The following is a 25,338-nucleotide window of genomic DNA, read 5'->3' as shown; positions in this document are numbered from 1 at the left end:
TAAAGTAGAAAGAAAGAATTAGTAGAAGTAGAAAGAAAGAAAGAGAGAAAGAAAGAAAGGAGGGATGGAGGGAGGAAGGAAGGAAGGAGGGAATGAAAAAAAGAAAGAAGGAAGATAAAGTGAAATAAAATAAAGTAAGATAAAATATAATAAAGTTATTAAAATAAAAAAATAATTTTTAAGAGAAAAAATAGAAAAAAAATTTAGAAAAAGAAACGGATGGATAGAACCCTAGGACAAATGGTGGAAGCAAAGCTATACAGACAAAATCTCACACAGAAGCATACACATATACACTCACAAAAAGAGGAAATGCGGAAAAAATAATAAATCTTCCTCTCGGAGTCCACCTCCTTAATTTGGGATGATTCGTTGTCTATTCATGTATTCCACAGATGCAGGGTACATCAAATTGATTGTGGAGCTTTAATCCGCTGCACCTGAGGCTGCTGGAAGAGATTTCCCTTTCTCTTCTTTGTTCTCACAGCTCCCAGGTGCTTAGTTTAGTTTTGGATTTGGCCCCGCCTGTGCGTGTAGGTCGCCGGAGGGCGTCTGTTTTTCGCTCAGACAGAACAGGGTTAAAGGAGCCGCTGATTCGGGGGCTCTGGCTCACTCAGGCCGGTGGAGGGCGGGGGGGGGGGCGGGGAGGGAGGGAGGGAGGGGCCCGTAGTTCCCGGCGAGCCTGCGAGGGAGGGGCACGTAGTGCGCGGCGAGCCTGCGAGGGAGGGGCACGGAGTGCGGGGCGGACCTGCGGCTGCAGAGGCTGGTGTGACGTTGCACCAGCGTGAGGCGCGCCGTGCGTTCTCCCGGTGAAGTTGTCCCTGGATCCCGGGAACTTGGCAGTGGTGGGCTGCACAGGCTCCCCGGAAGGGAGGTGTGGATAGCGACCTGTGCTCGCACACAGGCTTCTTGGTGGCGGCAGCAGCAGCCTTAGCGTCTCATGCCCATCCCTGGGGTCCGCGCTTTTAGCCGCGGCTCGCGCCCGTCTCTGGAGCTCCTTTAAGCAGCGCTCTTAATCCCCTCTCCTCGCGCACCAGGAAACAAAGAGGGAAGAAAAAGTCTCTTGCCTCTTCGGCAGGTCCAGACCTTTCTCCGGACTCCCTCCCGGCTAGCCGCGGCGCACCAGCCCCCTGCAGGCTGTGCTCACGCCGCCAACCCCAGTCCTCTCCCGGCGCTCCACCGAAGCCCGAGCCTCAACTCCCAGCCCCGCCCGCCCCGGCGGGTGAGCAGACAAGCCTCTCGGCCTGGTGAGTGGTGGTCGGCACCGACCCTCTGTGCGGGAATCTCTCCGCTTTGTCCTCCGCACCCCTGTTGCTGTGCTCTCCTCCGTGGCTCCGAAGCTTTCCCCTTCCGCCACCCGCAGTCTCCGCCCGGGAAGGGGCTTCTAGTGTGTGGAAAGCTTTCCTCCTTCACAGCTCCCTCCCACTGGTGCAGGTCCCATCCCTATTCTTCTGTCTGTGTTTATTCTTTTTTCTTTTGCCCTACCCAGGTACGTGGGGGGTTTCTTGCCTTTTGGGAGGTCTGAGGTCTTCTGCCAGCGTTCAGTAGGTGTTCTGTAGGAGTTGTTCCTCGTGTGGATGTATTTCTGGTGTGTATGTGGGGAGGAGGGTGATCTCCGCCTCTTATTTTTCCGCCATCTTCCCCAGCAATCGGAGATAATTTTTAAAACAGAGACCTAACTCCCAGAATTTCAAGAAGACTGCAGCCTTGGATTTTCTCCCATTCTACCAAACTCATCCAGATCAGTAAGCAAACGCATGCTAGGCCAGTGCCTGTAAGAGGTGCGGTGGTTTTAACACAAGGCTGCGTACGATTTGAAACACCTCCCATCAGTAGGCCTAATTCCCCTCCCTTTAAATATTGGGCTGGCCTTAGTGACTTGCTTCTAAGTAAGAGTAGGTAGCAGAAATGATTCTGTGTGGCTTTCGAGGCTAATTCATCAAAGGTGATACAGCTTCTACCTGGCTGTCTCCCTTGGGGTGTATTCCTTTGGAGCGTGGAAACCACCATGCCAGGGAAACCCCAGAGAGAGAGAGCATGTAGAGACAAACAGGAGATGCCTGTGGATAGCCAGCAGTTCTGGCCGCCAGCCATTCAGGTCTTCCCAGCCCATGAGCCAGATACAGGAGCGCAGGAGCCCTTGATTTGGCTCCAAGCCCAGCGACCGCCGAGATCTCGAGCCAGAACTACCCAGACAGGCTGATCCCGAATGCTGGATCCACAGAAACCAAGAAAGAGAACACAACTGAATACTGTTTTTAGGCTACCAGTTTGGGGGGTGATTTGTTTCACAATAGATAAATAGAAATATTTTGGTACCTAGAAGTGAGCCACTGCCATAACAAAACTTAAAAACATGCAGCAGCGGTTCAGGGCCTGGGTAGAGGGTGGACATTGGAAGAGCTTTGAAGAGGCTGTTAGAGAGGAATTAAAGGAAAGCGAGGAAGGTGTGTTGGAAGCTGGAGGAAAGGATTCCCTGGTTATGAAATGGTGGAAAGTCTAGGAATACTTTCACCAGTGGTAACATGGAAAATAGAAAATGTACGTAATAAACTCATGATCCAGTAGGATTTCCAGGAAGAATGTTCAAGGCAACCTGATTCTTCCAGCTGCCCATAGGAAATACGAGAGGAAAAAGACGAGCTAAAGAAAGAATTGTTAACTATAAAAGAGCCAAGACTTTGGGTGTTCAAAAAATAAAACTATTCCTCAGTTTCATCTTCTGCAGATGGCAAATGCAGCTAAAATTAAAATATGTAACTTCTATCTAAAGATGAAGGCAACGGTGAAGAACCCTTAAGACCTCAGCCAGATTTGAGGTAGTGCCACATAGATTCTTTCAAACCATCAAAATTCCCTCGAAAGATATGAAAGGCATGCCTTTTAGATGTCTCCGTTAAACAGAAGTGCTTATAAAAATCTTAAGGGCACAGTCCTGCAGTAGCCTTAGAGGAAGTCTAAGGTAGAGAAAAGCTTATCTCGACATTTGAGATAAGCTTTGGATAGATTCGATGTTTGTTTAATGGAGTGAATCCTAACAAGATTGATGAGAAACAAAATACTAAGGAGACTTGTACTAACGAAAACATTGCCAGCTCAGACTAAGAGGGACAGAGGGTATAAAATGAACAGAGGTTTTTGGAATCCCAAAATTCTATGGGAAAGAAGCAGACTGAGAAAACTACACAGCTATCAAAATTTTATAGAACAGGAAGGATAATTCAGGGGGAGGCAACAAGAGCCCAAAGAATGAAGTCAAGAGCCATGGAGAATCATTCCTAGGGAACCATACTGAGCTCTAATCAAGGAACTGGCAACATGTGCCTGGCTGGATTTCAATTTCAGAATTGCTGCAGACTGATTACCTGATTGCTACAGATTCAGAAATGTCTGTAGTGGCTATCCTATGCCTATCCCACCAAAGCATGTTGGATGCGGGGAGCAAATAACTTGTCACTTTAGTTCACACATCTTCAGATCAAGAACTATACTCAGGAAGCTTTAATTGTGAATCTGCACCTACAGAGCCTCGTCTGCAGCACCTGAACCTGATTTGGATGATGGGATACTGGACCTTGAGTGTGAGATGGATGCTATCCAGATGAGATATTTGGGAGTTCAAGGAGCGGGTGAGTGTATTTTGCATGTGGGATCGGGATCAATATATATAACTTATGGTAAGCGGGCAGATTGTTGTGGTTTTAAAACATACCCACAAGTTTTTGACATTCTTTCCACCGAAAGGTGGAGTCTAATTCTCCTCCCTTTAAATATAGGCTGGCCTTCGTGACTCATTTCTAACAAGTGGAATGCAAGGCCATAAAAAGCAATACACCTTCTACCTGGTTCTCTTATTCTCTTGGTGCATGTGCTTTGGAGCCCTGAGCCACCATATTAACTGTGCAGCTAACTTGAGCCATCATGCTTAAGAGGCCTTGTGGAGAAACCACATTCAGTTAGAGGTGCTTTGCTCTAGCTCTTTTAGCTCCCAGCTCTCCGGGTCTTACCAGCTCTGGCACCTGCTACATGAGTGATGAGCCTTAAACGTGACCCCAGCTAAGCCACCATCTGACTGTAGTCTCATGAGAACCTCAAGCTGGAACCACCCAGCTGAACTGCTCCTGAGCTCCTGACGCATAGAATTATGAGATAATAAATGACGATTGTTTTTTAAGACACTAAATTTTCCGGTGATTTCTTAAGCAGCAAAGATAATCAGAACAAGGGGTCACCAGTCATGTTTTATTCTGTGTGAATGGGAATCCCTGGAGTTTTTCAGCAAGATGGTAACCCAGGATGCTGTGCAAACCTAGCTGTCAGTGTTGGTCGACATCTGCAGGCTTTGTCCGGGCCACTCTGTGTCTCACTTTTCTCTCCTCTTCCCTGGTTTGCTACTTTCATTTGACTCCAGGTCTTGACTTCATTTGACACTAAGCTTCAAGACGAGTCCCTAATAACATGGTGCTCTGGCTTTGCTAATATCGTTTGGACGTTCTGGTCTAGTTCACCCTGGGATTTCCCCCAAATATCGCCCTGATGTCCACTTCAGCACACTTGTGCCCAAGATAGCAAACAGAGGCCCCGTCCCTTCCCATCCCAGATCGTCTCTGCATTGTGGGGATATGGGAGACACACACATCCAAGCTCCGTTTCTACCCCATGCAAACAGCTGCCTCTTGCCTCTTCTCTAGTGTGGGCTCAGAAGGTGGGGCATGACCCCAGGCTTCCCAACGAATCCTCTGCCCGACCAAGCAGAGCAGAGGGTAGAGGGGAGACTTGAGAGGGAGGAAAATAGACTGGTTAAGAGGTTATGCATCTAAACTTCCCTAGAGCGATCATCACCATGGATGACTGTCAGAATCACTTCAGGAGATTTTTAAAAGTACACATACCTGGGGCTTCCCTGGTGGCGCAGTGGTTGAGAGTCTGCCTGACGATGCAGGGGAGACGTGTTCATGCCCCGGTCCGGGAAGATCCCACATGCCGCGGAGCGGCTGTGCCCGTGAGCCATGGCTGCTGAGCCTGCGCGTCCGGAGCCTGTGTTCCGCAACGGGAGAGGCCACAACAGTGAGAGGCCCGTGTACCGCAAAAAAAAAAAAAAAAAGTACACACACCTGGACTGCCACCCCTGTGGCTGCGATTCAGGAGAAATGTTCAGAAAGCTCCCCAGGTGATTTTGGTAGTCAGCCAAGTGTAGGAACTGCTTCAGTGAACTCCTTGAGGAGATCTTTTCCTCTGTGGTTTCCCTTTCTCCCATAGAGCTAAGCCATACCTTGTATATAATTGCATGTCATAGCATTTAGTATACATATAGTATATTCACATTGTTTGCAGGCTTCTAAACCCTTTCTTAGGATGGTAAACTGTATTCAATCTCACTTGTTTAATCTGTATTTATCCTTTAATCATTGATTTATCTAAAAAAACCCACTGTTAAACGTCTGTGCCTCGGTCACCATTTTCAGGCTTGAGGAGATAGAGATTGTAAAAAGGCCTGTATTGTTACTATTTCCAAAGTAATGTGGGAACATGGAAGAAGGAAAAACTGTTTTGAGGGGGAATTCTGGGATGTTTGGCAACAGAGATAGTTTTGGAACAGGGCTTTAAAAGGATTAATGGGAACTTGCTTGCTCGAAAAATGGGAAAGGGCATTCCAATCAGATGGAACAGTGTGTGCAAAAGAACAGGGGCACGTAGAGGTCTGGGATATCCAGGGATCAATGGGAAGTTTAGGACTTGTGCGTGGAGAGGTACGGGATGAGCCTGGGGAGAAAGAGGTCAAGAAGCAATGCTGTGCTGGAAAACAGGCTCTCTTTCAAAAACAAAACAAAAAACAGCAACAAAAAACAAAACAAAACAAACCCCAAACCAAAACCAAAATCAAAACCACAAAGGAAAAAAAAAAACCGTGATATGTAGAATTTGCCAATTTCTGTGGTGTAAATACTCCCATCTGATTTCAAGTTATTAACGATTTAAGAACTGGCTCACAAAATTCTTAGGTATACAGTTGGTTCTGGTGGCCTGGTATCAGCTAGTTCCAGCACATGACTAACAGGAGGCAGATCCTTTAATTCCAAGAGATGTGCTGAAACAATTTTTTGCCCTTCCCCTTACGATGTCTGCTTCCACAGGATCAGAGTAGAGTGGGCAGATGAAATGCCCCATGGACCTGAAAACTCACAGTAGCTAATTCTCAGCCTCCTATCGCCCACCGACAGTGCCCTTAGACCCAGGCAAGAGGGAGCTCTGTTTTGGTTCCCATGTTTAAAGGGCCTGGCTCTGATCATCGGCAGGCATAGCCCTCCTCCAGAGAATGAGGAATCCATGGTGCCATGCCCAACAGGAGCCAATCTCCCCCACTTCTATTCATATTCTCCAGATGCCTGGGACCCTGGAATCCTCTCTGCAATTGGAGCCTTCCCCAAAAACCCCCTCCATAAGTGTATGCAGCTGATACCCGCGGGCTGGCCAAGGAGGGGCTGTTTGCCACAGGTACGGACAGAGTGTGGATGCGGGGGGCAGGGTGGGGTGCCCACACATATGTATGCTACACGCCGCCAAGTTTTGGTGAACTTAGGAGTCTGAGAATTCTAAGTGCAGCCCTGGCTTTTCTAGGTCATTATGAAGACATATTTGTCAAGGTAAAATAATAGAATTTATTTAACATTTTGTCAGCTGGATTTATAGTTTGAAATATTTAGCTATATGGTACATGGGCTTCCATTTTGGCTCTGTCCTGGGCCTGGCAACTCTCAGGGGTGGTCCTGGCCTAACCCCATTACCAGGGCGCATTCTAAGCCAAGGTAATCAAACAACAGCCCCCGGGCAAATCCCTGCCCACTGCCTGTTTTTATACAGGCTGCGAGCTACAAATAGGTTTTACTTTTAAAATAGCTTTTAAAAATCAAGAGCAAAATATTTCATGACATGTGAAAATTATGAAATTCAAGCTTCAATGCCCCATAAATTGTTTAATTGGAACACAGCCATGCTCATTCATTTATATATTGGGCATGGCTGCTTTCACACTCTGACAGTAGAGTGAGTCGTTTTGACAGAGACTGTATGGCTCAGAAAGCTGGATCTATTTACTATCTGGCTCTTACAGCAAGTTTGCCTGCCTGCTCCCTGGAGGAGCAGACAGACATGAGGAAGGCAAGAGGCTAGCAGTTCTCACGCGAGGTGCACGAGAGAAACACCTGTTGAGCTCCCAAACAGACCGGTGCCAGGGACCCACCCTCAGTATTTCTCGAATGAATTGGTCTGGGGTGGAGGTGTTTTCAAAACTTCCCCATGATTCTAATGAGAGTCGGGGCTGCTAGCTGCTGGGCTAAGGGGATTGGATACCAGAGGGTTTGGATTTCCCCAATGTTGGTCAGAATAAGGGACTTGTGCCTGCTTGCCCCGGGGATCCGCAAGGTACCCAGTTATTCGATTTGTTTGAAGATGGTGAGAGGGAAGAGAGTCATTGTTTCACACTGTAGTAGGATGTATAAGCTAAGTTGCGTTTGAACCTCAATCCTTGAACCGCTGCTTCAAACATATGTCCCTGGATGTCCCCAGCATTGTCTGCATCTGTCAGGCAGGCACACCTTCGCCAGGACCCCCGCTGGGTCACTTCTCAGGATACACTCCAACTGGGAACCCTTACCCCATCTTTGCAGCATGCCCTCCGTAATTATTGGTGGTCTCACAGGGAAGGAGAAAAAAGACGACTCTATCAGAATCCCATTCTCCACCGGCACAGTCAGCACCATTGGCAGAGGCTGGCTCTGGGGCTGCAAGGCTGCTCCGAGCTATTATTGTGCCTGGCTCTCTCTCAGCATGACTCAACGCAGACAATATAGCACACCGAGAGCATGGGGGATGAACAGTAAATACGAAGCCTTGGATTTTTTTTTAATCTTGTCAGTTTTCTCCTGATTTGTGTCCTTTATCCTAGCCCCCTCTGCTGTATAAGCTTCTCAAAGCTAATGCCCATAACGCCACCACCCACTGGTAGCAGCAGGCTGCTGGGCCACGGCGGGGTCCTCATGGCGGAGCTTTACAATGCCCGCCATTCTTCAGCGACGGTACGCGTTAACCTAGTGGCACCGGGTTGCTCCGACACCTTCCCCTCTGGTTTCTCTTTCCTCTGGGGGCCAATGGCAAGGCTGGGAGTACCGCCCTCCTGACTCTAACTGCTTGTCTCTGCGAGCACACACCACATGCTCCAACCTGGCAGAGCTGGAACAACGGCCCTGCTGAAAAAGAGCAAGGCAACCCTGGGCAATTATGGAGCTGAGAGTTGACTGTCATCTCTACTTCCACATTAAAAAAGTTAGAACTATTTCTCCAAGCTATTTCTTTGGCCTCTGGTAGATACCAGCCCTCCACCTCCTCTCTTTTCTCAAGAGCTAGTGGGATTAAATCAACCCAGGGATGCGGTCAAGCCCACCGCCGAGGCTGCTGGAAATGATGTCAGCAATGGGCATCTGTGCTACTGTCACTGAAGTGGGACGATGGCATACATTTTGCTCCCTTGAAACAGCTCCAAGGAACAAGTTATGCTTTTGACACCTTTCTAGTTCTAATCAGTTTTCAGGGTCACTTATGGCTCCCATTTAACTAAGAAATGTGCCTGTTATCTCTACCTTGGCTACCACAACGTCTGCCTCTACGCCATCTCCTATCTCCGAATCCACTGGTGGTGGCAGGGCTGTGTGGAAGTGCACGTGCCTTTGGCATAGGTGACTTGCTGCTTTAGGGGAGACAGCACGGGCTGGTGGAGGCTGGAGATGCGGTGGCTCTCCTGAGCTTTTGTGGAATGCAATATACATCAACTGAGAACACTTACATTCGGTTCTGTGAGAGTGTCAGCTTGTGAGGGCTTCCAAACTAGGAAATCACAGAGGTTATAGGAAAGGAGCAAGGGAAGGGAAACCTGAGGTGGGTGCTGCTGGGGTGAGGGTCTGTGCAGGGGAAGGCTGGGGGTCGTAGGTCTTCTTAACATGATATATGAATTTTGATTTTTACCTTCAAGGAGAAACATTTTAAAATCACCAAATAGCATATCTAGAAGTTGATGACTGTATCTGGTATGAACTTTATTATCCATTGATGGGGCTTTGTTTGGGGTTATGAAGCTGACAGATCCGACAAGAAGAGGTGATGATAGAAATGAAACTGGCCTCCCCAAGTGGCACTGTCCATCCTAGTGCGGCTCCCAGCAGTGCTGGGTCAGGTGCAGGCGCCCACTAGGCCGTGTTCAGGGAAACGTGCTCAGCTCCGAGAACACTAACGCTTCTGGCAGAATGTCAGCGTGCTCAGGCTTTGATTTGTGTTCAATGGAGGGTAACCTACTCACCTCATCTTAGTATATGTGCAAAAAAAAAAAAAAAAAAGAGGAGGCAATAAAAGATACTAGTAAGATTGTCATTAAACAAAACCAGATTGGCTCCAGATGCACAGAACATGTGGTGAATGTCAGTAAGGAGCTGAGGGAATTGTGAAGATCTTGGAGCTCACAAGATTTGTTTTGCACAACCTCTAGTCCTTTACCTGCATTCGGCATAGCAAATCAAGCAGAGGGAGGGTTTAACAAATTTCTGGAACATGCCAACTAACTCACTCCTTCCCACATCCAAGAGCATTGTGTGTTTGGTCTCTTGTTTGCATTCTTTTTTTTTTTTTTTTTTGCGATATACGGGCCTCTCACTTGTTGTGGCCTCTCCCGTTGCAGAGCAACAGGCTCCGGACGCACAGGCTCAGCGGCCACGGCTCACGGGCCCAGCCACTACGCGGCATGTGGGATCTTCCCGGACCAGGGCACGAACCCGTGTCCCCTGCATCGGCAGGCGGACTCTCAACCACTGCGCCACCAGGTAAGCCCCTCTTGTTTGCATTCTTTAAGAATGGTTGTGTCTAAGAGTTTTTAAGACAATGTTTCTTTGATGGAGTATATGGTGTTATTTGGTACCCACCAAGAAGATGTAACAAGAAAATGTACAGAGATTCTGTTATACTTTATTCCATATCATGTTACAAGAAAACGACAGTGACAGCTGACAAACCATTACATCTTTCATAATACAAATTACAATTGGTAACAAATATGCAACGTGTATTATTCCATTCTCCTTACTATGTGTCATTTTGAAGTATAATAATTTTCTGAATAATGCTAGCTCATTTCTTAGGTACCAACCCCCTGTTAGAAAGTACACATCTCAGTGTATCATACAAAAAAAAGATAAAAGAAGAATTTTTTAAATCCACTCCCAACTAGAGAGAATGTAGATTTTGTATGTGCCTCTAAAATATGCTGCTGTAGGAAGGGAATGAGAATAGGAGATTGCTTATTTTATTTGAATTTTGTTTGGTTTGGTTTTTGGTGTATGAGAAAATTGCAAGGCAGTAACTTATATGGTTTCCTCTGCCTACAAGCTGGTAAGGGAGATGGGAGTTATATGCAATTATGCAGCATATTCCTATGTATAGGGGCAGGCAATAATCTACCCCAGTATGTACAGCCTAAACATCCCCTTATATAACAAAGATTACAAAACCAGTAATATTCACAGATGATTATCTTGTATAGACACATTACCTAGGGTATTGATTACACTGGCTATCATGTACACACTGAGGAAAGGATACCAAGAGACCTTGCTTTCTCCACAAGCCTGGAGGCTCCTCTGGAAACTCTTCTCGTCACCCTTGGGAGGTAGAAATAGCTTCTCATCCTTGTGTCAGGGGACGGACAGCCACCTCCGCCTTATGCCCCCTTTTTTTTAATCTGAGCACTGCAAACATTTTTTTTTCATGTCCTATGTATCTTGTATTTATTTTTAAGTCAACCAAACTCTTCCTTTAAGAAAATGGACATGAAGTCCCAAGTTGCCTTTCAAAATACTGTGTGTGCAGTGACATCACACGGATACAGCTACCATGCTAACGTGTTCTAACTATTCCAGCTGTTTGAATTCAAGCTACTCCTTCGTATAAAAATAATCTCACAAAACATTCCAGTGCTTTCTCAATAGAATAGTAAATCTGTTCATGAACACAGTCTGTAGTGATTTTCATGGCTGTCCTCAGCGAGAGGAGGGAAAAAAAAAGAAGGTGGTGTTCGCAAATGGGAGAGGAAAGAGAGAGACAAAGTAAACTTTGATGTTCTGCACCAATGGCAAGCATGGGGAACCGAAAACCTCCTAAATGAGACCCTTCTGAGACATATGTCTCTGTAATAAAACAGATTTACACCCCCCCCCCACTGAGAAGTATTACGTTTCATTTCCCAAGAGAAGCTGCCAATGACAGGGGTATATATCTCTGAGTAACTCTAACATTTCTAATTGAAGTCTTTAAACATTAAATATTTTCAAAATTTCAAGTTAGAAAGCTTATTACATAGCAAGACTGAAGCATCATCAGCCCTTGGTTTAAACTTCATCAAGTACAAAAGTTATGCCTCTCCCCCCAATGAATAATTCAAAATAAATCACAGGAAAGGCCGGTTTTTGATTGCACATAAAGTTTTCTCTCCACATTTACTTTAAGAAATCCTAATGTAAATACACGTTAAATCAAAATACCTCTAAAGACTGCCAAAGAGTTGGAATGTATGAAAGGAGAATGGGAAGTATTTCTAGGTAGTGAACAGTAAGCATTCTGGCCTTGGATAACTTTTCCTCTCTTTAAAATCAATCAGTAAATAATTTCTCGCTTAGCACTTAGAAGCTTACAATGACTACTACTTTGGACAAGATGGATTGTGACCTGACATCTATACTCACACCCCACTCCAGGGGAAGTACTGTTTTAATGTTTAGAAATTCTGGGTCCAGTTTCCTAGGTATACTGGGTGACTATAGAAAAGCTTTTCCTTCACCTGACTCTCAGGGAAAGTTTTTGTCAAACTGGCTCATAATTCCTACTCTTGATCCTAGAAAGTGCGACACGTTTCAAGTTCTCAGCCTCTCCTCCTCTCTACTAGGAAATGTAAAACAATGTACACGAAGGTATTTCCATAAGAACTGGTGTCCTCAGGAGCTAGGTTTCATGCTCGAGATGAAGTTTCCTAGCTGCCCCAGTGTTATTTGGGGTCTGCAGTGAGGCCTGCCCCACCGGGAACAGACCTGCGCCAGGCAGCTCTCCCTCTGGATCAAAGCACGCGCATGCCCAATCCACCTTCCCCTCCACGTCACATACTCGCCTTCATCCTCCAAGGTCTCTCTTAAACAAGGAAAGCTGGGCCTTTCCTTTTTCCCTTTTCCATCTTTAAAGCAAGACTCCTGCCTTGTTTCTAAAACCTGCATCCGAACAGTTATTCCTGGAGACTGCTTAAAGTTAGGGTACCCAATGATGCCTTCCAATTAGCCTGGAATGTTTAGAAAAATGTAGTTCAAAGGTGTTTTGGTGTAAATGAGCAAATTTCAAACTCTGGATAGCTTTGTAATTTGCTTTTTAAATGTTGACTAGTAAAGACAGCATTCAGGGCTCATCTAGCAGATACAATTCTTTTGCACCTGTGCTTTAAACATTCTGTTCCTCACTCTTTTCACCATTTAGAAAATACTCACAAAGCGTAACAAAGTGGATGGAAAAAAATAAGATGTTGACAAGACCCAGAAAGCATTTAAAAAGCTACCTCAATTTCTAGAGGTTCAAAAGGAAGTGATTTATCCCTGTCTTTGTTCTTAATGCTTCATATTTGTTTCTTCACTTCCAACCTGCTCGGAGAACAGTCATGCTATGTGGCTTGAAAATGCTAAGCAGAGTCTGATATCCTATATAAGTGTGCAGTTATTTCCAAGAAACAAAACAAAACAAAAACACACATTTGCCAATGTCCTTAAAGAGACAAGTGGGGTCCCACGGCCAGGGACCAAGGTGTCAAGTCAGTCAGAGAACATGGGTGTTTTTTTTAGCTATAGTTTTCCTTCCTGGTGGTTGCAAAATGTGCATTGCTCTCAGAGAAAACACACATTGTTTTATGCCACTATGTGGCTTTCAAGTACAGACATTACTGAAGAAGTGTGAACACTGAGTGTGTTGTCTTAATGTATTTAAGACATGGCTGGTGAAAGCATAAAAACCTTTACAGAGACGCCGTGGTGCAGAGGGAAATCAAAAAAAAATCAAACACAAAAGACTGAGAAGAATACATGCCATGTATCAGTAAGCAAAACTTAATCTTCCATAGTTTTTGGAAATCACAAGGTATCCAAATGCGTGCAAGGTTTTAAATAAATTGCAGAGAAAACAGGTCTTGCCAGCTTCAATTTTCTTGTAAGCGAAATCCACCACAGGGAGTGAAAGGAGACTGATCCATGATTCCCTTCGTATTATTGGCCACTTTATTAATGGTTTTTTTTTCCTTCCCAGAATGATGACAACTTAATCCTGGAAGGAGGAAGAGAGAAAATTGTTATATGTTAAAAACAAAACAACCAAAAAAACCTTACATCATTCATTTTTCCTAAATTACGTGAGACATCAGAATTGGTCAGGCCAAAGTGAGCCTATCCATTCTTTCCACAGCGGCCTCGAGCACACATGTTGGAAGCAGAGCAGTCTCCTTAACCAAAACAGTCCTTTATAATACGATAAACAAATGCTCTGATTGCATTTTCTAATTTAACTCCATGAATTTAAATGGTCTAACCTCCTCTTGGATTATTTAGAGAAAAAGAAATTCAGCAAATTTCCTTCCCCAAATCATTAGCACTAATACTAGTCTTAATTAAATGCCTGTAGCATCATACAGACCATTAAAAGGATGTATCGTGTTCATTTTTATGAACATGAAATAGAAAAACGGATCACATACATGTTTTTAAAAAAATCCAGCTGTATATCATTCCACAGTGCCGATTATCAGACCTAGTTTCAGCAGAATGAAAATTGGCCCGCGTGACCTGAATTGCCAACCTCTTCCCAACATCCTGCATACAACTGTGCATTTCCGATGATGCCTGCTTAAATTCGGTAACTACTTCCATGTGAACGGTTCAAGAAGAAAGAAGGAATGTTCACTCTGCTTCCCTCTCCGTTTCTTTTTTGGCCCTTAAGCATTTTCATTGAGTTTCTAGGATGGGAAAATAATGTCTTGCCAGGAAGCGTGAAAAGAAACACTGTCAGGGTCAAGTCGCACAGCCCAGAGATTCGATCCATCAGCTCCACTGAATCCCAGAACCAACTCATTATCTCAGTTTAGAAGCTTGAGGTCACTGAGGCCTGGTCAGGCCTGCTTGTCCCCTTCCACACTGCCACACAGGCATCTTCTCTGGCAGACAGGGAACAGTGGTCTTTTGTCGAGATGTTGCAGTGCAGTTGCCCTACTGCTGCCCTTGCAGGCTAGGGTACCAAGCACATCACCCCTGAATGGCACTACCTTGACCAAGGGAGCAACAAGTTCCAATCTTACAGTTAAGAACCATTAAAACAGCATCCTCTCCACCCTCTACTCATTTCCCCCACTTACTATGATGATTTTTGGAAGGTTAACCTTCCACCCTGTTTTAAAAAATTGAGGCTAAATTCATATAACACAAAATTAACCATTTTAAAGCATATAATTAACTGGCATTTAGTGCATTCACAATGTTGCGCAACCATCACTTCTATCTAATTCCAAAACATTTCTGTCATCCCCAAAGGAGACCTTATATCCTTTATTTACATATCTTATATCCTTCATTCTCATTCTTCTCTTGCTCCAGGCTCCTTGGCAACAGTGAATCTGCTTTCTTGTCTCTGTGTATGAAATATCCATGAGTTGATGCATATTTGGGTTATTTTCACCTTTTGGCTATTGTGAATAGTGCTGCTATGAACATTAATGCACAAATATTTGTCTGAGTACCTGTTTTCAATTCTTTTGGGTAACACTTGGTAGTGGAATTGCTGGGTCATATGGTGATTCTGTTTAATTTTCTGAGGAACTGGCAAACCATTTTCCACAGTGGCTGCACCATTTTATAATCCCCCCAGCAATATACAAATGTTCTAATTTCTCTACACCTTTGCAAACGTTTGTTATTTTCTGGTTTTTTGTTTTTGTTTTTTCTTGATCATAGATAGCCTAGTGGGTATGAACTGGTATGGCACTGTGATTTTGATTCACATTCCCCTAATAATTAGTGATGTTTGAGCTTGTTGGCCATTTGTATATTTTACTTGAAGAAATATCTATCCAAGTCCTTTGCCCAGTTTTAAATTGGATTGTTTGTCTGTTGTTGAGTTGTAGGAGTTTTTTTTAAAAATATATTTTGGATATTAATCCCTTGATTTGCAAATATTTACTCCCATTCTGTGGGCTGCCTTTTCACCGTATTGATAGTGTCCTTTGATGCACAATTTTAATTTTGATGACGTCCAATTTATCCATATTTTTCTTTTGTTTCTTGTGGGTTTTGTGTCATATCTAAAAATCTAAAGTTATGAAGATTTTCCCCTATTGTTTCTTCTAAGAGATGCCAGCTTTTCCAGGAAGCCTGCCCACCCTGGCCAAACAGGAGTCAGGGTTTGTCCTGACATCTGCTTGCCTAGACACAGAGTTCCTACAGCCACACCCGAATGAACTAGTCATTGCCTGGCTCTCCTCCACTCCACCACTTTAATCAGTAGGATGCAGACCTGGCACCCAAGCTGACCTTTCTGAACTACAGACTTCATGTAGTCCCTGTGGTCTGAGGGCATTTGCTGTGAGGGAGCATGTACGGTGGCAGGTGGCATCATTATATTCTTGATTAATCTTGGTTTTGTTTGCCATTGTGTCCCTAGAGCATAGCCCAGACCTAGCTCAGGTAGTCAGTAGACAGTTGTGGAATGAACAGGAAGGGGAAAGGTAGAATCTGAGAACTTGGGAGTGGAATATGTTCTCAGATGTTATTCCCTCCTGGCATGGTGACCAAGGGCAAATGCTGTGCCTATGCTCTTGCTGAAAGAGCACAGTGCTGGGAACAGAGGTGGCCATCCACAGATACACTACAGGCTGAGAAAGGTGGGTAAGATTAACACCTTCCTGTAGGTCAAACATTTTGAAAAAAATGATTTGATTTTCAATATATCTGATTTTATGTAACCATATGTGCGCACCATCATCCATAGCATGTTACTTTCCTATTGGGTTGATTTAAGACTTTCTTTTAGTCATTCCTGGTGTTTGTCCTTGCCTTTGCTCTGATTCTTTGGGTGTAATCTCTAGGAGAATCATGTACCTAACCCAGGGCATAAGCAGAGTTGGATAATAAAGGATAATACAAAATAACAGTAATTGGATAATAAAAGGTGAACAGAGTGATTATGAGATGTCTATTACTTAGGTTTAGGTTCAGACATTTAATGAAAGGAGCCAATAATACGAAAAGAAGGGAGATGCCAGTGAGAGCTAGACCCTTTCCCATCTCTGTGAGCAGCTGAGCCCAAACTGTGCCCACTACCCTGCCTAATACTGTTCACCGGCAGCATGGGATGTCCTTTCTTCCTCCTTGGGTGGCATCAGCATCTGTTTCAGTTTTCAAGGACTGCATATGAGGTAGGTGAGTTTACTGCTAGAAAAATTCTTTCAAATCTAAATGTAATCATGCATTTGACAGGTGGGCATATAGGTGGAAGGAGAGGGCACACAACATCCATAGGGAAGCAAAGTATAATAGCAAAATCCTTCCTTACATTTAATTGATTATTAAAATGCACCACACCACACACACAATACAAATGAAACTGAATATAAATTATAAACTATGTGCACGTCAACTCCTAGGTATATAAACCATAAGATTAATGGATGCCATTTATATCTTGCTTTCTGTTTTTACAATGTTCTTTCTCTAGAAATGAATGTTTTAAAGAAGAAATTAGATTTTTATTGATAAAATCCTTATTCAGAAATATCTACATAGAGCTTCTCAGCTATAAATATTAATTAATTGGATTGCTGGTACCCATAATGCAACTTTGTTCTGACCCATGTGCCCTATGAACTAGATATTTTTTGGATTCAATTTTCTTAAAACCAACTGTCAGCATCATGTGATGGAGGAGATGAAAAATGAAAATGAGCAGCCCCGCTGTGCAGGTGGGTGACCTGTGGGAGAGAGTCTGCCTGGTAGGATTTTTACACGAACCATCAGACACAGACCAATTGATTAGATCATCTCATACCCGCCACCAACTAGGCTCAAGAGACTAATTAGAGAGAGTACTGCCTGCGCAGGCACCCCATTGACACCTAATTTGCTCAGCCAAAGCCTTTGGGGAAAATGTATTATCTCTGCAGCTGCACTTCATGCATTTCTGATTTGAGGCATAAGCAAGGAGTGCTTCATCACTCTTTTGAGCAAACTGAATGTAGAAGCCCTTAAGTGCTAAATGCAAGCAAACAGACCCAAATTAAAAATGGGCCAGGCTCTTTCTAATTCCCTCTGTGCTCCCTGTTAAATCTATGTGTACACATACACACACACACCCTTACACATACACAAACACACGCAGTTTACACGCCAGTGGGACGACACAGCCCAGTACCCCAGCTCAGGGTGCTTCCATGTAATCAGATGGTCTCTCTTTTGCTGGCCTACTTACCCACTCTCAGGTTTTGTGTTTGTTTTACTTTTTATTTTTTTAACCCTGCTGCAGCACTGCCCCTCCACAAAGTATTACAGGAAGACTCTGGCCCCCCCTTTTTTTTTTCTCTCTCTAAGCCTCACTGGAGAGAAGTGATTATTTTGCTTCCAAATTAAAACAACTGTAGGTTTTCTTTCATCGCCTAAATTGTGAACAGGATATTCACCAGGATGTATGTGAAGCTATACATAGGGTAGTGTTGGGTAATCCGCTCATTTCTGTTTGAGGGACTCTGTGTAAAGACGCCTAACAGAAAGGGAAGCAATTTGATGTAAATAAAGCTACCACCCAGTAGCAAAGACAGTATAGAATTATAAAATAGTTAACCTCTCTTCAAGAAAAACAATGTATATTATTTGACCACCTTTAGCTTTTATCTGTTTCTAACCTAGAATAAAATTAACTCCACATTTCCTTCTTTTCAAATGTGGAACCCAAAAGACCGGTATATAAGGAGGAATTTAAAGACAGGTGTATAATTAATCACATGCTTTAAAAAAAAAAGGAAATAAAAATGAAAAATCCAGACAATATGGAAAAACTAGAGTATCTCTGTGCCAAATCTAGTGGCTAGGGGGAATGAATTTCCTTAATGCTGGAAAAGGAAAAAAAAATAGGACCTGCTGTGGTGTTTTAGAGTGGAATTAATGATTTTATGCCTTTCCACTCCCATACTGGATGAATTATTTTACCCACGTGTTCTGGTAAATTACAGTTCTGCTTTGTAATCTTCGTATTTATCTTATTCTTAAGAATTCGGTGAAGATTTTGGGGGATCATTTTAGCTGTCTACTTTTGAAATCAGCATTCATAGTTGTCCAAAATTGGGCGTTCAGGTAGTCAGAGGATTCCAGTGGCCACTGGAGTGATTGTCTTTCTGAAGGTGTATAAAGAGTGGTTGCAGGGGAGATGTTTGAAAATAGTTAAAAAATTAGGGCCTTAACTAACACACATAACCATTTACAGAATTTATTCTGATTTGGTGAAAGAAAAAGTCCAGAAAGCTTCTTTTCCCCAAGTATCATATTATAAGACTTCACTTAAAAGTATCCAGGAAAAAAGAACTACCAGACTGTGTGAGTTTAAGTTTGCTTAAAATACTAATCTTTTGTACCTAATTAATCTTCAGGCAGAATTTGCTACTGTAGAAAATTAAGTCCACATATAAGATTGCTAAACCCCAAGCACCTAGGCAACTACAAACCTCTCTGAAGTAAAAATATCATGTATATATACAAATATATACATATATGACACATATACTCATTTGTATATATAATCAAATTTTATACTGTAGATTTGACATGAATGTTAGACTGAAAATGATACGTTTTAAACTTCATAATGATTTTCAAAAATCTGGGGACAGCTTTATTTCTTCATTTTTTTGTGAGTTTAATTATGTTATGATTTGGCTAGAAATGGTTTTCTTTGAGAACATCTGAAATCAGTGTTTTCCAGTTGTTCTGACATTGCATTGAAGCTCCTCGGGGGGTGGGGAGAAATGGGATGAAACAGAACGAAGTAGAAAATCAGTTAAACCTACTTCTGTTACTTATTTCTGATTTATGATAATCATGCTTCTCCCCCCCAGAAGAGAATACTTTGAGACCAGCAAGAGAATATTAATTAAAATGAATGCAGAAATAGTCGGGCTTTGTTTTAAGCTTAACAGAAGGTCCATCACTCAAATAGCTCAAATCCTTTAAATTGAAAGCTGTTTGGTAACATCCATATGGGTGCACAATGCGCTAATTGCAGCGACTCTGCACATTTTAAGCTTCTTGCCAAAGTGGTGATCATAATTAAAAATTTTTAGGCAAAGCTTTAAGTCTAACAAACATTTCAAAACAAAGCATTTCTTATACAAGGAGACCAACATATCATTTTAATAATCATCGTTATCAACAAACATTTATTGAAATCCTCGTTAAAGACCAGGCATTATATGATGTGTAATTAGCTGTGATTGAAAAGAATCCTCTATTTTAATGGTGTGACTGTTTATTAAATCAGATTTATGTAAATATAAAACACTGGTCGTATTTTAATCCGCATGTAGATTAAAGGATGGCAATCCTGGGAGTATGTCCTATCTCAATAAAGGCCAAAAGTGTGCAGGGAAAGTACTGATCTAGGTCTTCTAAGAGCGACCAAGACATATTTTAATCTTTAAAAAAATCATATGTATATATATATTCAATCACACATATAATCATTTATATATAATCATACATAATATATAAAAATCATACATATCATATACACACATATGCATACATACATATAATCTAAGGTTTGAAATAGCTCATAGAAATAATTTTAATGACAAAGTTAAGAACAGGAAAGCCTTCACCAAAGTGGCTTATTTTTTTCAAGGATTTCTTATGTGAAGCTTTATTTGCTCAGCATACCTTTATAATTGACTGGTTCCCAAGTGGGTATAAGTTAATTAAATAGAATTCTGCCCTTTCACCTTCCTTATATATTACAGTCCTACTAAACTATATTTAAATAAACCAAAGTCATGTAACTCAGCAGTGTGTGCATTTTTTACAACTTAAAACACACACACACAAATCTCATAAAACCACTTCTAAGTATTTAGCAGTCAGAGAAACACGAGGGTTCATGTCTGACTTTAATTAAAAGATCTGAGAGCAGATGTGACTTCATTTTGGGTGGATTTTTTTCTTTCAAATTAAAAGTTGTCTAGTATTACTGTCCAAAGTGTTGAAGCGCAAGAAAATTTCATGCTAAGGGTTTTGAATTCAGTACATATGATCATCTACAACTTTAGTCTGTCTCATGAGCCATGAGACAGAAATTTGCAAACCTAAGATTCAGCAGAAATTTGCAAAGCTAAGATGACTTTCTGTAGTGAAAACTAGATCACATATGATTGGTAAACAGAGAACAGTGTCAGCATAAACCAGAAGTCATGTTGGTTCACGTGAGAGAATTCGTGCTAATGTTAGTTTTGAGCCACTAAGTCACAGCAGCCATGTGCATGAGGCATAAACACAGTCGTGTGCAAGCTGAAGGGGTCTGCAGTACTGTACATGCTGCCCACTTACCTCACATATTTCATCTTGGCTTAGTTCGGCCACATGATGCTCTGTCTTGGAATTGTTTATTGTAAGGTTCTCCTAGATCTCTGCACATTTTGCTGTTTCAGCCAAAATTCGGTAGCCTCAACCCTTCCACCAAACTTCTTTCACCTGTAAACTGTGCTAGTATTTTTAGTAGTGTTTTTACTGCTCTTGTGGGTGCCATGTGCTATAGACTGAATGTTTATGTCCCCCCTCAAATTCATATGTTGAAACCTAAACCTAATGTGATGGTATTCTGAGGTGGAACCTTTGGGAGAAGATTAGTTCATAAGGGTGGAGCCCATGTGAATGGGATTAGTGCCCTTATATAAGAGACCCCAGAGAGGTCTCTTGCTCCTTCTTTCATGTTGAGGACATAGCAAGAAGAGGAAGAGGGTCCTCACCAGACACTAGATCTCCTGGTGCCTTGGTCTTGGACTTCCAAGCCTCAAGAACTGTGAGAAATAAATTTCTATTGTTTATAAGTCACCCTGTCTACGGTATTCTGTTAGAGCAGCTCAAACATACTAAAATACTATGTTGAATACAATTTGAGTAGTCTGCCCCTTACTCTGTTTCTTCCCATAAACTACAATTTTTACTGTGGTAGTTTGCCAAACACATGTAGGAACACATATGTCATATGTCATATTATAGCAGAAACATTGATTCTTATGGGGCACAATTTAACACTGTCACAAAGTGACACATTGTGGACACTACCATAGCACATCGTTTCTACCAGGAAATGTCTGCTGACAGCGAGGAAGGTCCAACAAGGTCATGCTGAGGGATTCAGACATTGGACACCCAGCTAAGCTCCCCACCAACTCTTTCCCGTGTAGCAGCTTCACAATATGAACAGTGCCAATGAACAACAAATCACTGAGGGCTGATTCATGGAAGTTAAGACTCTATCTGCGTGTAAAGTTATCTGAAATGTACTCCCCACAAAATCCTAATAGGCTATTTTAAAGTATTTTGATACTGGTTATCCCATCATAGCAAGTTGCTATATTTCTCTTATACCCAAGATAAGTACGAAAATATGGGATAGTTATGGAACACGTATCATTATGAGAAATAAATAGCAACCTTTTGTGCACATGTAGCATTTTCTCCTATCCCAAGTACATTTTCATTTACCCTCTCTTTTTTTTTTTTTTTTTCCGGTACGCGGGCCTCTCACCACTGTGGCCTCTCCATTGCGGAGCACAGGCTCCAGACGCGCAGGCTCAGCGGCCATGGCTCACGGGCCCAGCCGCTCCGCGGCAGGTGGGATCTTCCCGGACCGGGGCACGAACCCGTGTCCCCTGCATAGGCAGGCAGACTCTCAACCACTGCGCCACCAGGGAAGCCCTACCCTCTCATTTAAAGAATGTGCCTGGGGGACTTCCCTGGAGGTCCAGTGGTGAAGAATCCGCTCTTCCACTGCAGAGGGCGTGGGTTCGATCCCTGTTGGGGAACTAAGATACCGCATGCTGAGAGGTGTGGCCAAAAAAATAAATAAATAAATAAATAAATAATGTGCCTGAAAGACAGGACCATAACCTTAAGAGGAGAACAGATTTTATAAACTGGGCTTTTAAAGAAGTTATGATCCTTTCAGTCACTGGTTCAATGTCTCCTGGCATAGCAGCTGTGTGAGGTATATTCCAAGTGTAAGTACCCATAGCATTCACTAAAGGAACCACACCTTTACAGCAACTGGGTTGGCCAACTGTCCCAGTTTGACTGAGGGGGTTTCCAGGGTGTGGGACTTTCAATTTTAAAACTTGGGTAAACCAAAAGGAGTTGGTCACCCTTACAGGAACAGCAGGGTCGATATGCTATTATTTCCAAGTTGATTATAAAAACAGAGCTAGCCAGCTTGGCACTTTACTACATGAACTAATATATGCTGACGTTCCAATCTCAAATTGTGAGTCACAAAAGTAAGACAAAGGCTCACATCAAGAACGGCAAAAGAGGGCTTCCCTGGTGGCGCAGTGGTTAAGAATCTGCCTTCCAGTGCAGGGGACACGGGTTCGAGCCCTGGGCTGGGAAGATCCCATATGCCGTGGAGCAACTAAGCCCATGCGCAACAGCTACGAGCCTGCGCTCTAGAGCCCGCGAGCCACAACTACTGAAGCCCATGCGCCTAGAGCCCGTGCTCCACAAGAGAAGTCACCGCAATGAGAAGCCCGTGCACCACAACGAAGAGTAGCCCCCGCTTGCCCCAACTAGAGAAAGCCCGTGCGCAGCAACGAAGACCCAATGCAGCCAAAAATAAATAGATAAATATTTAAAATAAATAAATAAAATGACAAAAGATTTGTTGAAACGATGTTGAGATCTGAGCCTATAGCATTCTCTCCTCCCTCAAAGAATTTGTCACTGATCTTCCCAAATCTGTGTCTTAGGCTTTCCTCTGTAAGTGTTTTATTGACGCCATGGTGGATCACATTCTGTTCTAATGAGGCTGCTGGATTCAAGACCATCAACTTGCTCCTCACTGCAGTTCTCAGTTGCACTTCCAATAAATCCATCTGTTTAAATTCACACGTGCCTGCGCACCGTGGCATGAGGGAGACGGCTAAGGCCACCACTCTCAAATGACAAGAGGTGCAAATATCCCCCGAATCTCTGTGCAAATGGCACCCCACTCAATAAGCTGTGGCAGAGCCAAACTATCAGCTGGCTTGCCTATTTCAATCCAGGAAACACTGAACATCTCTTTTTAAAGGAAAGCACAGCATTTAGCAGGGAAGAGGAGACTATTCCAAAGACTGTTAAAGCAAGGTCCCTCCCAGTGGTGGTCTGAAGCTGGCTTGAACTGGCTTGTGAGAGCCCAATGCTAAAATTTTCAGGAATTTTGCAAGCTGTTATTAAACACAGCCACCCTTGAAATTGGCAATGGAAGGAGGTATATTTACACCATGGGATACAGACAATTGACCAATCAGGGCTTTCCTGCTCTTTCTGGAGAGATGGCTGCTAAATATTTACCAGCACACCACTGCCGTCCTCAGGAGCCTCAAGAGTTTGGAAGGGAACCACAGGACAACAGCAACCTCTAAGTCCAAATGGAGAATGGAAGTGTTATTCTAGAGGTACCAATGCAGTGAGGAAGAACTGGGCTTTGAAAGATAAATAAAAGTTTAATGTGTAGAAAGGAGGAAGGAGGGCATTCTCGAATAGCCTAGGGCTCTGGGAAGCAGTTGAGTGGCCAGTGGGGCAGGCACATATTTGGAGATCAGGAAACAAAGTGCAGCGGAAGCTGACAGGGTAGGGGAGGCTGGTGGAGTGGAGGGCCTTACGTGCCCTGCTTAGGGTTTGGGACTTTATTCTGTATGTAGTGAGGAGGTCTTCGAGGCTTTTAAGCAGGGGAATCACCAGGGCAATCCCCAACCAAGGGCAGTTGTGTGCTTTCCACACAGATGAAGTCACAGCTGCCTCTGTGAAATCTGTGGGTAAATAGTTTTTTTCAGGATGACATCAAATCAGATAATGCAGCAGGTTCTTCAAATGTCTTGTGACTGCTCACAAAGCACCAGATTTTCCAGCACTTAATGTGGAAAGGTCTTATTCTGCCCGTGAGAAATATCTAGAGTGTCCTGGACTCAGGATGACACAGAAACTAAGCTTCTTCCCCAGGACTGCAATTTTCAAAACGTAGCCCGTGGGGAGAATTTGGACATTTTCATGCACCAGAAAGATGCTTTAGGTCCTTGATAAATTGCCTGTTCACTTGAGTCTCTGTATTTGTCTACACCTTTAAAAGGAAAAGGAAAAGAATATGCACTAACTCTGAGTTTTACTACTCTGCTGACCTTTATAAGTCAAACATGATTTACTGTTTTTGATTAGCACACAGCCTCAGACAGGCTTTCAAATTGTGGCATTTAGAATTCTAAAATACTGTCAAATCTTTTAAAGAGCAACTGCAATAAATTCGAAAACGTCATCACGGCACTCTTGTCTTGATTCACTGCGGCTGCACGCTGGGGACTTGGAGTTTCAGCTCCTTAAAAATGTGAAGCCTGTAATGTCCGATGAATAAGACATTCACATCAACACAATTGGTTTCCTCCTGGTATAAAACGATTAAAGTGCCAACAGCTCAGTGGTTTGGTGGCAGAGCAAAGAACAGTGGTTGCAAGCCTGGGGTCCATCTCTCACTTCCACTGGCAACAGAGCTGGAGAATGCAGTGACAGGAGCCAGCACACACCAGGCTCATGGGATTAAGGGATGCTTCACGCTTTTTTAACGTCCGTTTGTGGACGACTGAAACAAAAGCATGGAGTTAAGTGAATCGAGCTCTTATTGTGAGAGACAATGCAACAGCAATACCCTGTCGCCTTGCCCCAAATCAGAATCCCACCCACAATGTGGTGAGTTGGGAACTGACATCTTCTCTTCCACACCTGTGAGTGGAAGCACATCCCAGAAAGATCTGATTTCCTCTTCACACAGATGCTAAAGAACAAAGGTATGTCTTGTCTGGGTTATGCTGTTTGTTTTCCAGTCTGTTGGCATTAAAATTGCACCCTAAGCACCTATCACGTCTCATGATGCTCTGTTAAGTCCTTTTCAAAAGATCTGACTTTGAACACAGGGGTCATTAGAAAGAAAGAAAGAAAAAAAACC

At 43.2% G+C, this 25,338-nt stretch overlaps 2 protein-coding genes across 2 annotated transcripts in view; one reads left to right on the top strand and one right to left on the bottom strand.

Moving 5' to 3' along the window:
* LOC111180776 (uncharacterized) overlaps positions 1-10,074 on the top strand; it is a 43,017-nt gene extending 32,943 nt beyond the window's left edge. The window contains exons 3-5 of the mRNA XM_089917035.1: positions 3,526-3,629; positions 6,383-6,495; positions 9,725-10,074. Of these exons, the coding sequence (XP_089773161.1) occupies positions 3,526-3,629; positions 6,383-6,495; positions 9,725-9,910 (403 nt within the window). The 3' untranslated portion in view covers positions 9,911-10,074. The remainder of the gene's footprint in view (positions 1-3,525; positions 3,630-6,382; positions 6,496-9,724) is intronic.
* A 1,177-nt stretch (positions 10,075-11,251) lies between these two features.
* Positions 11,252-25,338, bottom strand: part of CDK14 (cyclin dependent kinase 14) — a 582,146-nt gene continuing 568,059 nt past the window's right edge. The window contains exon 15 of the mRNA XM_022585327.3: positions 11,252-13,389. The gene's annotated coding sequence lies outside the window, so the exon portion shown is untranslated. The remainder of the gene's footprint in view (positions 13,390-25,338) is intronic.

This window comes from Delphinapterus leucas, chromosome 9, assembly GCF_059928025.1.
Source record: "Delphinapterus leucas isolate spDelLeu-1000000601 "Yukka" chromosome 9, BTC_Dleu_Yukka2, whole genome shotgun sequence".
NCBI lineage: Eukaryota > Metazoa > Chordata > Mammalia > Artiodactyla > Monodontidae > Delphinapterus > Delphinapterus leucas.
The sequence above is the reverse complement of the archived record's forward strand: the minus strand, read 5'-3'. Positions and strand labels throughout refer to the sequence as shown.